This window comes from Antedon bifida, chromosome 6 (assembly GCF_963402885.1).
Source record: "Antedon bifida chromosome 6, ecAntBifi1.1, whole genome shotgun sequence".
Lineage (NCBI taxonomy): Eukaryota > Metazoa > Echinodermata > Crinoidea > Comatulida > Antedonidae > Antedon > Antedon bifida.
Genome location: NC_136231.1, coordinates 26,029,772 through 26,042,029, shown reverse-complemented (window position 1 = coordinate 26,042,029; position 12,258 = coordinate 26,029,772). Strand labels below are relative to the sequence as shown.

The 12,258-nt window shown below is 31.9% G+C and overlaps 1 protein-coding gene across 2 annotated transcripts in view; it reads left to right on the top strand.

The window, feature by feature from the left end:
* The first annotated feature begins 45 nt into the window (after window positions 1–45).
* Window positions 46–12,258, top strand: part of LOC144844236 (DNA repair and recombination protein RAD54-like) — a 172,400-nt gene continuing 160,187 nt past the window's right edge. The window contains exons 1-22 of one of the 2 annotated variants that reach the window (XM_078701033.1): window positions 46–142; window positions 559–645; window positions 903–1,010; window positions 1,178–1,238; window positions 1,550–1,688; window positions 2,129–2,148; window positions 2,372–2,421; window positions 2,709–2,786; window positions 3,198–3,261; window positions 3,379–3,431; window positions 3,902–3,995; window positions 4,205–4,329; window positions 4,713–4,863; window positions 5,327–5,433; window positions 5,743–5,815; window positions 6,336–6,485; window positions 6,727–6,837; window positions 7,302–7,425; window positions 7,781–7,859; window positions 8,240–8,419; window positions 9,473–9,636; window positions 9,931–10,157. In XM_078701033.1, the coding sequence (XP_078557159.1) occupies window positions 140–142; window positions 559–645; window positions 903–1,010; window positions 1,178–1,238; window positions 1,550–1,688; window positions 2,129–2,148; window positions 2,372–2,421; window positions 2,709–2,786; window positions 3,198–3,261; window positions 3,379–3,431; window positions 3,902–3,995; window positions 4,205–4,329; window positions 4,713–4,863; window positions 5,327–5,433; window positions 5,743–5,815; window positions 6,336–6,485; window positions 6,727–6,837; window positions 7,302–7,425; window positions 7,781–7,859; window positions 8,240–8,419; window positions 9,473–9,636; window positions 9,931–10,129 (2,220 nt within the window). In that variant the 5' untranslated portion in view covers window positions 46–139 and the 3' untranslated portion in view covers window positions 10,130–10,157. Of the gene's footprint in view, window positions 143–558; window positions 646–902; window positions 1,011–1,177; window positions 1,239–1,549; window positions 1,689–2,128; window positions 2,149–2,371; window positions 2,422–2,708; window positions 2,787–3,197; window positions 3,262–3,378; window positions 3,432–3,901; window positions 3,996–4,204; window positions 4,330–4,712; window positions 4,864–5,326; window positions 5,434–5,742; window positions 5,816–6,335; window positions 6,486–6,726; window positions 6,838–7,301; window positions 7,426–7,780; window positions 7,860–8,239; window positions 8,420–9,472; window positions 9,637–9,930; window positions 10,768–12,258 lie in introns of those variants that run through there. The other variant, XM_078701032.1, reaches the window with a different exon arrangement.

Sequence of the window (12,258 nt, the reverse complement as noted above, 5' to 3'; positions counted from 1 at the left end):
CATGCGTATGTCAAAGGTTCTTTCTTTTTTTTCTTAAATTCTCAGCGCGTAATTTAATTTTTGTTTTTGATGGAGAATTAAATTTGCTGTTTTTGGAGTTTGGCATGTTGGAACGTGGTTTATTTTGTCGTGCTTTTTCATGGTATATTCTAAATTTATATTGTTTGACTAATTTTGTTGCCTCTAGGCCTAGCCTATGCATATTTTAGGCTCTTACAGAATAGGCCTAGCTAGGCTAGGCCTAGCCAGGAGCTAACTAGTAGGAAGAGGCCAAAAACTGTGTCTAAAACATACTAGGCCTAGGCTAGCCTAGAGAAAAGGAACGGCCAGACTTCTAACTAGCTAGGCCTAGGCCTAGTAGAGAGGGGGTGGGCCAAGTTGGTGGGGTTGAGGAATTGGCAATATAAATATTATAGGCTAGAGGGGCCTAACTAATAATTGTAATTTTATTATTATTATTTATTAATAATTAAGAATGATCTTAATTTTCTATAAAAACATAGGGCCTAAATAGTCTAGCTAGGCCTAACCTTTTCCATGTTTTTATTTCTATTACAGAGACGACAACATGCACCTAGCCAGCTGGCTCTGGCTACCTCAACAGCAAAAAGGAAATCGTCATTTGATGCTACATCAACTACTACTGTGAGTTTTTCAGATTAATTAATTGATAATTAATAATCAAGTTAAATCAACAATAACAAGATAAGAAAATGTATTCTGAATTGAGATATTATATGTCAAAACCAGTGAATTGAACCAAGGATTATTAACCACTGACCTACAGTACCATATTTTAAAAATGATTGGCAAACAAGCAATTTTTTTTTAAAGTTCATACCATAGTTACTAAGTTAAAATATATATTTATCAAGAAAATGTATTTTTTCTTTGTTCTTTAGGAAAGAAGCAAATACATAAAGTGCGGCCAGAATGGTGTGGTATCATCTTTAGTTGCTAGGCAACCTTTAGAGATAATCAGCAATGGCTCAACACAAGCATCAAATCATGTAACTTCCTGAATTATTCAAATTAAATGAACCTTTATAGATTTATTATTGTTGCATTTACTATAGGTTTTGTAAATACAGTATATGATAACATCATTTTTAATAAGTACTGTGAACATGATAATAATTCCTGAGCTCTGATCGGTTGCTTTCTTTTCTTATTACAGGAAGACTTAATTCGAAAGATTTTATCCAAGCCATTCAAGATTCCAATTCCTAATTATAAAGGTAAAATTATATCTTTTTTTTTATTGTGGTACTCCTAATACAGAACAGCCTTGAGCTGGCCTAATATGTCTGGTTTTCTGGAAAATCTGGTATTCCAAATGTTTTTTTATGGAGAAAAAAAAGCATTTGGGAACTTTTTAAAAAAAAGTCTGGTTTTACAGAGTTTTCAATTTTCAAAAAATGCAGTATTGTGAGTGTTGACTGTATTATAAATACTGCAGTAACTGCATTAATTTGTGTAAATATATTACATTGTGGTACTCTTATGCAAATTGAATACTCTTTTCAATCATTAAACTTGTTTATAATAGGACCAACATTTGGGGGTCGTGCTTTAGGTGTAAGAAGGCAAGGTGCTAAGCAGCCTCTACATGATCCTAATGAGGAAGGCGCCCTCGTTCTGTTTTCACCACAAACATTATCAGCACATGACCAGATTGTAGTTGACAGGTTGGTTAAAAATATTATTTGATCATGAATTTTACATTTATGTTTGTCCATTAATTTTTTGAAATGTCTATTGTATTGTAATGTTTTTAATAATAAATATATAAATCCAAAGGCAAATTACTGAAAAAATGGCAAAGCTGTGGGTGTCAGTGGCTGGATCTCAATGGAGATACAAAATAAATTAAGCACTGAAAAAATGACAATGCTGTGGGTATCAGTGGCTGGATCTCAATGGAGATACAAAATAAATTAAGCACTGAAAAAATGACAATGCTGTGGGTATCAGTGGCTGGATCTCAATGGAGATACAAAATAAATTAAGCAAAATGATAAAGTAAAACAGCCAGAAAATCAGAGGTTTTTGGTAAAACTAATAAATATATATATATATATATGTGTTTTTTAATTATTAATATGTCATTTTGTGTTTTATATTTTAGAGAAAACCAGCAAGTTCACGGTAAGTTAAGATTTAAGAACTGTCTCCTGGAATCTAGAAAATTATATATTACATTTTTTATATCAAACTCTCATCAATAAATTCTTACTAATGATTGGCTGGCACATCTAAACATCTATTTACTATCTGTTTTAGCTTCAATCCACTCATATACATAAAATAAGTACATACATTTTAAAACAAATTTCTATTTTGAAATTATGCAATAATTCCCTTTTTTCAGTTGTTGTTGATCCAGTATTATCTAAAGTTCTTCGTCCTCATCAACGGGAGGTAAGATAAGAATTATTTTCTGGCATTTCCATCAGTATATTATAGATTTTAATTTTGAGAGCATCGAGTAACAACCGCCCGACTGGAAATTAATTTATAAATAAAATTTGTGAGAATGAAAAAAAAAGATTCAAAACTAGAATCTTCTAATTGATAAGCAGACATCCTACCATTAGACCACTGGGCTTTCATTGTATGGCTTAAATTTGATTGGATAGCACAGTCGGCGTGGTACGGTGCAACAACGTACATAACTGCAATTTTAATGTTATTTACTTTTGTTATAGGGTGTTGATTTTATGTGGAAATGTGTTACAGGTCGCCAGATAGACAACAGCTATGGGTGTATCATGGCAGATGAAATGGTATGCTTAAGCTCTGTCTACTCTATCAAACTTTATGTGACAAAAAAATGTGATGTGCCCATATATGGACATGATGATGTCATGTCACTACCATATCTGGGCACATCACACTTTTTTTGTCAAACTAGTTTGATAGTGTAGACTTCCGTGGTTTTCAGATGGGACATTAACAAGAACTTGTCATTTAACCATAAATAGAGGTCACATTACACAATAAAAAAGACCCCACTGTAATTGAGTGTTTTTCACTTATTTTGTTGTGGTACTGTATGTATATCTGTAATAAACAACTGTGGTGTAGTTTTTGGTATATCAACTGTATATCATTTTAAATATGTTCACTTGGTAATACAACCTTTATTCATTCATTTTTTTTTATTCATAGCTAAATATTTTTTACTTTTTATACAGGGTTTGGGTAAAACACTTCAATGTATTACCCTGCTTTGGACCTTATTGCGTCAAGGACCGGATGGTATGTAATCGATAAATTCAAAATAAAGCATAAAATTCAAATCATTATTAACAGTTTTATATTATCTGGATACACTATAGTATACTGTTACAAAACTAATATGTTTAATTGTTTCAGCCTCACCAGAAATTCAAAAGGCAATTGTTGTTGCGCCCTCAAGTTTGGTCAAGGTATGAATATTTCATTATAATTACAGGGCAGCATATAAGTTTTGAGTATGTTTTGAATTAGTTTAAGCCGGCCGAATTTTGACATGCATTCAACTCTTTTTTCCCCTACTATTAAAAGTTGGAAAAAAAAACATAATTTCCAGAAAACCAGACATGCTTTGCGGCTTTTCAAAAAGGTGATACAGTACTTTCTTTCACTACCATGCTTCAAGGAGCTGCTGTAATACAAGTTAATTGTGCAGTGTTTAGTTGTTTTTAAGTCGTTTGTTTAGTCAAAGTTCTTTTTAAATTTAAAACAATTTACCTAATCTGCTGAACTGCATTTCAGAAACACCAATAGCATACTGAATTTTATTAAATATTTAAAAATAAAAGCAAAGCTTTAAAAAGAACACTAATGAAAAGTTAAGGTTAGTTTTTAAGGTTATTGTCTATTAAAAATTCATTTTAGTTGAAATTTTTTCTTTTAGAACTGGTACAATGAAATCACAAAGTGGTTGGGGAACAGAATTAATGCGTTAGCCATTGATTCAGGATCAAAAAGTGAAATAGATAAACAATTAGGTAAAATCACTGTTTATCATTGAAGTTTTTATAAAATTGATCATAAATTATTTACATTTTTATATTGAACTTTCTGGCTGAAAAGCTAAGAATTGAATATTTAATCATTTAAGTTGTTTTTTAGTTGTTATTCTAATTTATTTCTGATTTTTACTTTGTTGTTGTTGAAGTAGCCTTTGAAATGTTGTTTATGTTTTTTATGTGTTTAGATTACTTTATGAGCCAGACGAGGAGACGCGCAGCCAATCCTGTCTTGATCTTGTCTTACGAAACTTTCCGTCTACATGCTTCCGTCCTTCATAAAGGCTCCGTTGGCTTGGTCCTATGCGATGAGGTTAGCTATTTAATTCCTAGTTTTCAAATCTCCCAACTCAATTGCGGCAGGTTCCTGATAGTTTTAGTCAACCTCCTGCTGAAAGGCCCATTTCTCCCGATAATATTTGTTATGGAAAAAACATCCCGATAATGTATACATTTATTATTTTAGGATTATTATTAGCCACTCGTTTGTTAACTAAAGATGAAACATTTGTTTTCCTGCCTATTTTCCACCATTGCCGTGCCTGGAAAGTGCCTGACATATGAATTATTTACTATTAACGCATATGTCTAAGATTTTAATAGCGTCCTCTATACAGTAGTTTTGGCGACGTCTCTTTTCTTTTCATATACAGCAAACAAAGTCTTCATGCACTCTATTTTTATATTTCAAAACAGGGGCATAGACTGAAGAACTCTGAAAACCAGACTTACCTAGCATTGAATGCATTAAATGCTAAAAGACGTGTTCTACTGTCTGGAACACCAATTCAAAATGATCTTCTGGAGTATTTCAGCCTTGTACACTTTGTCAATACTGGCATTTTAGGTACTTTTGCATTTCACCACCAATATAAATGTTCTACAATAGGATTATTATAAACATTTTGCCATTCTTAACATTCAATTGAGTGAGTGAGTGGCTGGGCGGGCAGTTAAGACAGTGGAAGCATAAACCGTAGATCCAGTGTACACATCTGGCTCCTGAGCACTTTAAAGAACCTAGTACATCTTTCGAAATGAGTAGGGGGGTTTACTAGTACACACACAGCCACTGATCATAACTGGGCCCTCTCAGAGATCAGTCTTTGACTGAAGAGGTTACCCAGTTTATTGAAATAATAAATTCAATTGAATTTAGTTATCATTGGTTAATTTATTTATAAATAAATCGAATCCATATAGTGTACAATCTTGAAGGCACATTTTCAAACCACATATTACAAAGGAAAATGATAAGAAATAACATCAAGTGTAAATACATTCTGATTTTGGTGCTGCTTTGAACTTAGGTACTTCTCAAGAATTTAAGAAACGATTTGAACTTCCAATTTTACGTGGTCGGGATGCGGACGCTTCTGATTCTATGAGGAAAAAGGGGCAGGAGAAGCTAGAGGAGGTAGGCGGTAATAATCGTATTTTGTACGAAATTACTGAAACTAGTTTTTTTATTTCTTTTACCTGACCTAGAATATGGTTGTCTTGGCAATGGTATTCCTTAACACAAGCCCCTTTCCTGGAGGTCCCTTTCATCATCATTTAATTTGTTTTACTCCTTTTTGTTATGTGTATTGTTTTTTTTATGAGATGAATAAAGAGATTGATTTTAACTATTTTGCGTGTTTTATTTTTATTCCAACTTGTTATACTGTATTCTATTATTAATTTTACCTATAGTTATTGATGTTAACACATCTTTATTTTACAGTTAGCAAAGCTAGTGAATCGCTGCATTATTCGAAGAACGGCATCAATTTTGTCCAAATACTTGCCAATTAAAAGTAAGTTGATTTATTTATTTTTCATTTCTTTTGTAAAATCTTAAAATATAAATTGGTTACATAGTATTCATATTTATTTTTTAGATTAACCATGATATTCTTTACCTTGCCACGGTGTTAGGTCAGTTTAATACCAGGGCAGTACACACACATGCAGTAACAACATAACAGCTTCTCATCTGTGTGTTTTTTTCCAAAGATTTTACATGGGTCCCTTGTGAAATCTTGGGAGAATTTCCAGAAAATTGTCTTCACACTATGCAAACCTTGTTATAAGTTGTTACTTTTTGCAAGTTTGAAAAGGGTATTAAATCTTGTCTACACTATCAAATGTTATGTGATAAAAAATATGTGATGTGCCCATATATGGACATGATGATGTCATATCACTACCATATTTGGGCACATCACACTTTTTTTGAGAGCTTAAGGGAGCCTTTAATTTCACTTCAAAGTAAACATCACAATCTAGTGAATAAAATATATCAATCATTTAGTTTCCGTTCATTTCTATTTTTAGTTGAACAAGTTGTGTGTTGCCGGCTAACACCACTACAAAGTGAACTTTACAGACGGTTTGTGAAGTCAAAAAGTACTGAAATTACAAGTAATGGAAAAGTTAGTGTGTCATCACTATCTGCAATCACTCATCTTAAGAAACTTTGCAATGGTCAGTATACAATATATTAAAAACAACATTATGTTTATTGCCTTGTCATCAATGTTATTATACAGAAGAATGTAAAAGCCCATTTAGATAAATAAATATATTTATTCATACATAAAACAAAAGAAATCTAACAAGTTTTCATCCTAGCACTATAGGATAACTATCTATGCTGCCTTTGATGAAAATGATATTTTCACACGTCTAATCAACCAATACTAATTTTAAGTAATTTTTTTGTCAGATCCTTCACTTATTTATGAGAAATGTAAAATTGGGAAAGATGGATTTGAAGGAATGCTAAGTTTATTTCCTGATAATTATAATCCTAACATTGTTCGTCCAGATTTATCAGGTAAGAAGCAATAAATCTTTGAATCTTAATGAAACTCAATCCACGGTTTGTAATACAACATATTGATCACAAACCATCAATAAATATGCTACGCTGCTCCATATAAAGCTCTGTCTACACTATCAAAAGTGTGCTGTGCCTAAATATGGTAGTGATATGCTTAAATATATACCATATATGGGCATATCACATTTTTTTTATAAAGTTTGATAGTGTAGACAGAGCTTAAACAATTTCTGTACTATGGTGTTTATCAACCAGTATGATACCTTTGATGTTTAAAATTAATTTGTTAAGCTCTGTCTACACTATAAAACTAGTTTGACAAAAAAAGTATGATGTGCCCAAATATGGTAGTGGTATGACATCATCATGTCTATATATTGTCACATAAAGTTTAATAGTGTAGACGGAGCTTTAGAACGATTAGTTCATGATATTCTTTGTATTTGCATTTTCTACAGGGAAAATTCTTGTACTAGACTACATTCTAGCCATGGTGAAGAGTACAACGAGTGACAAGGTGGTACTTGTGTCTAACTACACACAGACACTGGATCTATTTGAGAGGTTATCCAGGCTTAGGGGGTAGGTTAAGGATATGCATAATTTTACTAACAAATTTACATGGCAAAAAATGTCCAAAAAATTACTAATTTTTTTAAAATGGATATAATGTTTGAAGGACAAAAATAACTAATTTTAGTTGTGCAATTTTGTAGTTTCAACACAAAAAACAATTATCACCGCTACTAAAGCTAACTTTGAGCTATACAGTAAACAAACTGGTAAATTTTTAATGAGAAAGCCAATTTTTATAAAACCAATATACTACAGCGTCGGTAAGCTATCAAGCACTCATTAAAAACTCATGTTTTATGTATGTTTCAATGTATTATTTTATGTTTAGTCTTTAAAGTAAAAGTGTTTTTTTTGTTTCTAGGTATATCTTTGTACGCTTGGATGGATCAATGTCTATAAAGAAGCGAGCTAAGATTGTTGAGAAGTTCAATGACCCCAGGGTAAGTGAACATATGCCCACCTTGTCACATAAACACAGAGAATCAAAAGATATCCATCAGATTAAGTTATTTAAACCTATCAATACTTTATTTGTCAAAATACTAAAAATGTGAGATCACTTTTTATATACAGCAGTTTTTAAAGTTTAAATCACTCTGATTTTACGCTAGGCCCATACAGCCAAGCAACGGGTAACTACATTTTGTTCAAATTTATCGCTGTCATAGTTTGGACAGCGGCCTCAATATTTTGTTACTGTGCAAAACAGAATTTAACAGGCTTACGAAAACGAATACGTTTTTGTTATCGCAGTCATACCGTTGCGAAACCTCTCTATTAAGAATTTACTTATGCACAATATTGTCCTTTTGTGTTCTAGAGTCCAGAATATATCTTCATGTTGAGCAGCAAAGCTGGTGGGTGTGGCCTTAATCTGATTGGTGCAAACAGACTTGTGATGTTTGATCCCGACTGGAACCCAGCCAATGACGATCAAGCAATGGCACGGGTCTGGAGAGATGGACAAAAGAAACCTTGTTACATTTATAGACTAGTATCAGTAAGGCTTCTCAACTACTCATTTTTTGTTCTTTCAAAAAAAAAACTAAACACATTCTTTTTTTCATTTGAAATGAAAAAACATGTGAAATAGAATTGATCATACACATGCAACAGCATGTAAATTACAGCATAATCTATATTTTGCTTATAAATTCTCATTTGCGGCTTAGGGAGTGGAGTAGAAACAGTTGTGACTTACAACCCTATAGCACTAGGTCAGAATTGAACCCTGTACATTTGGAAGTAAAGGCAAGCATGTTAACCACCAAGCTACAGCTCCACTGATAATTGTTTTAATTTTGACTACCTTGCATAATATACTGACAGTACATTTTAAAAGTTTTAAAGAATACCATGTTGATAGGAGGCTATAATTTTTAGTATAAGACCAATAATTATAGCCTAGTGTACACATTTTTTTACAATGTTAATAATTTCATAACCATGACTATTGGGAACCAGTGGCTGTATTCACCATTCACACTTAGGCTAAGGGAAACACTCAATCTCCTATCTAAGTGAAAACAATTTAAGGGAAATACCTAAATATGTATTGAGTTAAGTGAAATACTTAATATTTAAAGATGTATTGTCCCCCTGAAAAAATAATTCTTACAAAATTTTTTGTTGAATATTCTATTTTAATGTAACATAATAGTTATCCACTTTGACCAAAAATTGGATCGAAAAAAAATGTATTTACCTGAAAAAAATGTAATTTAAAGCAAAAAATGGTCAAATTGGCTGCCAGCCAATGTATTTTTGGTTGAATTTAACCATTTATTTTGTCATTTTATAAGTCAAAACATGATTTTTTTTCGTTTCTTTTTCTATGGAAGTGATTAACTTTATTAAAACTACAAACCAACATATTCAAAGTCTGATTTAATTAATCTTCATTTTTCATGTTTTTGGGGGACAATACATCTTTAAGGGAAATACCTCACATAAGTGTGATTGGTGAATACGGCTACAGTGGTCTATTTGTTAACTATTGTAAAAGCTACAGTACATTTGTGATATTGTAAATGTTAATCTTTTGTTGTGACAGACTGGAACAATTGAGGAAAAGATCTTGCAACGACAGGCTCACAAGAAAGCGTTAAGTAGCTGTGTGGTTGACAATGAAGGTGACGTTGAAAGACACTTCTCCCTCGAGGATCTACGACATTTATTCAAGCTTAACGAAGACACTTTGAGTGACACACACGATAAGTAAGATTCAACATTTTCATGTGTCTGTCTACACTATCAACTAGTGTGATGTGCCCAAATATGGTAGTGATATGCCCAAATTTTGTAGTGATATGACATCATCATGTCCATAAATGGCCACATACCATTTTTTTGTCACATAAAGGTTGATAGTGTAGACAGTGCTTTAATCACCGGGGTAATAATTTGCTATGTAAGCGCTTTTGTGTATGATTATTCATGAAAAGGGCGCTATAGTAATTATCAAAAACTTTATAAAAATGTTTTGATTCTTTTAATTTCTATCCTTTGTAGGTTTAAGTGTCGCAGGTGTGTGAATAACATCCAAACAGGTCTTCCACCAGAGGGTTCGGATTGCAACAGCGACCTCTCTCAGTGGAACCATTGTGCTGATAAGCGAGGAGTCACAGATTGCATACTGAAAGGGGCGTGGCAAACTAGTGTCTCGTTTGTATTTCATCACAAGTCACATGATCAAATCAAAACAGTATGATCATGATGGTTGATTGATTTTTTTTTTTAATAAGAGAAAAAAACAAAAAAAAGAAATTTGATATTGTCCAAGAGTACAGAAATTGAACTGGAGTAGAAGAGCTCAACAAATCTGACTTTTATTTTTAAGAAATTGAATGGAAATGCTCAACAAAATGTTAACTGCTTTTTTAGAATATTATTTCTGTATATTTCACACTCATTATAAATTTTCTATATTTTTTTTTTCAATATTGTATTTCATTTTTTGTTTTCCCCACAAACTGTTTAGTATAATTTATTTTTATTTGATAATTAATTAAATTAATTAAAAGCACAATTTCTTAATACCTTATTTTGCTAATTTTAACTTATTGTCATTAATTTTCAGACATTGCCTCCACCAGGGATTACATATATTAAAAGCCAAATCTGTACAAAGCTTATTCATGTTATGTTATAATTTTTTTTTTATTACAAATTTTACAAAAATATATAACTTTTACATGATTATGTAGAAAATGAACACACATGAAGGAACGTCAAGCTGGCCTTTAAATACAGTAACAAAAAAATTATATATATACAGTATATATATATTTCTATGCATGTCATGTATATAATAATGTAAATAAATAATAAAAATAGTTAAAACAGTCACTGTCTGGTTCAGTTGTCCGATATTTGAACTTTGTCATCAGAAGCCTTAATTGCGTGAATAAAGAAGAAAATTAGATGTGATTTTTTGCTGAAGGATTTCTTGAAATGTCAATTCTAATTACAAAATGATAAAGATGTTTTTAAGCTATGCTTCAGTGAACATTCTAATGTTGTGTGTGTTTCTGAGTAACTCGTAGGAGAATGACATAAACTTGACACTATTTCAGGTGAACATTCTAATGTTGTGTGTGTTTCTGAGTAACTCGTAGGAGAATGACATAAACTTGACACTATTTCAGGTGAACATTCTAATGTTGTGTGTGTTTCTGAGTAACTCGTAGGAGAATGACATAAACTAGATACTATTTTAGGTGAACATTCTAATGTTGTGTTTGTTTCTGAGTAACTCGTAGGAGAATGACATAAACTTGACACTATCTTAGGTGAACATTCTAATGTTGTGTGTGTTTCTGAGTAACTCGTAGGAGAATGACATAAACTTGACACTATTTCAGGTGAACATTCTAATGTTGTGTGTGTGTTTCTGAGTAACTCGTAGGAGAATGACATAAACTTGACACTATTTCAGGTGAACATTCTAATGTGTGTTTGTGTTTCTGAGTAACTCGTAGGAGAATGACATAAACTTGACAATATTTTAGGTGAACATTCTAATGTTGTGTGTGTGTTTCTGAGTAACTCGTAGGAGAATGACATAAACTAGACACTATTTCAGGTGAACATTCTAATGTTGTGTGTGTGTTTCTGAGTAACTCGTAGGAGAATGACATAAACTAGACACTATTTCAGGTGAACATTCTAATGTTGTGTGTGTGTTTCTGAGTAACTCGTAGGAGAATGACATAAACTTGACACTATTTTAGGTGAACATTCTAATGTGTGTTTGTTTCTGAGTAACTCGTAGGAGAATGACATAAACTAGACACTATTTCAGGTGAACATTCTAATGTTGTGTTTGTGTTTCTGAGTAACTCGTAGGAGAATGACATAAACTAGACACTATTTCAGGTAAACATTCTAATGTTGTGTTTGTTTCTGAGTAACTCGTAGGAGAATGACATAAACTTGACACTATTTCAGGTGAACATTCTAATGTTGTGTTTGTTTCTGAGTAACTCGTAGGAGAATGACAAACTTGACATTGTGTATATTGTGTGTGTTGTTTCTGCTCGTAGGTGAGTGATATAACATTTATTTTAAGTGAACATTATATTAGGCCTATTGCATATTTTTATAAGATAAACTCAATAATCAATCATATCAATATAAAACCTAAATAATATTTGGTTAATTTACATATCTTAATTGTTTATTTATGAGTTCAAATACTCACGTTTCTGAGAAAGTGTATAGGCCTATGGTGGATAATTTAGATTTAAAAGATTTTAATTCAGCGCGAAAATAAAAATCTGAAGTTGAATAAAACACCAAAACGTAAAATTGAAGTTAAATTACCTATACCTGATAACA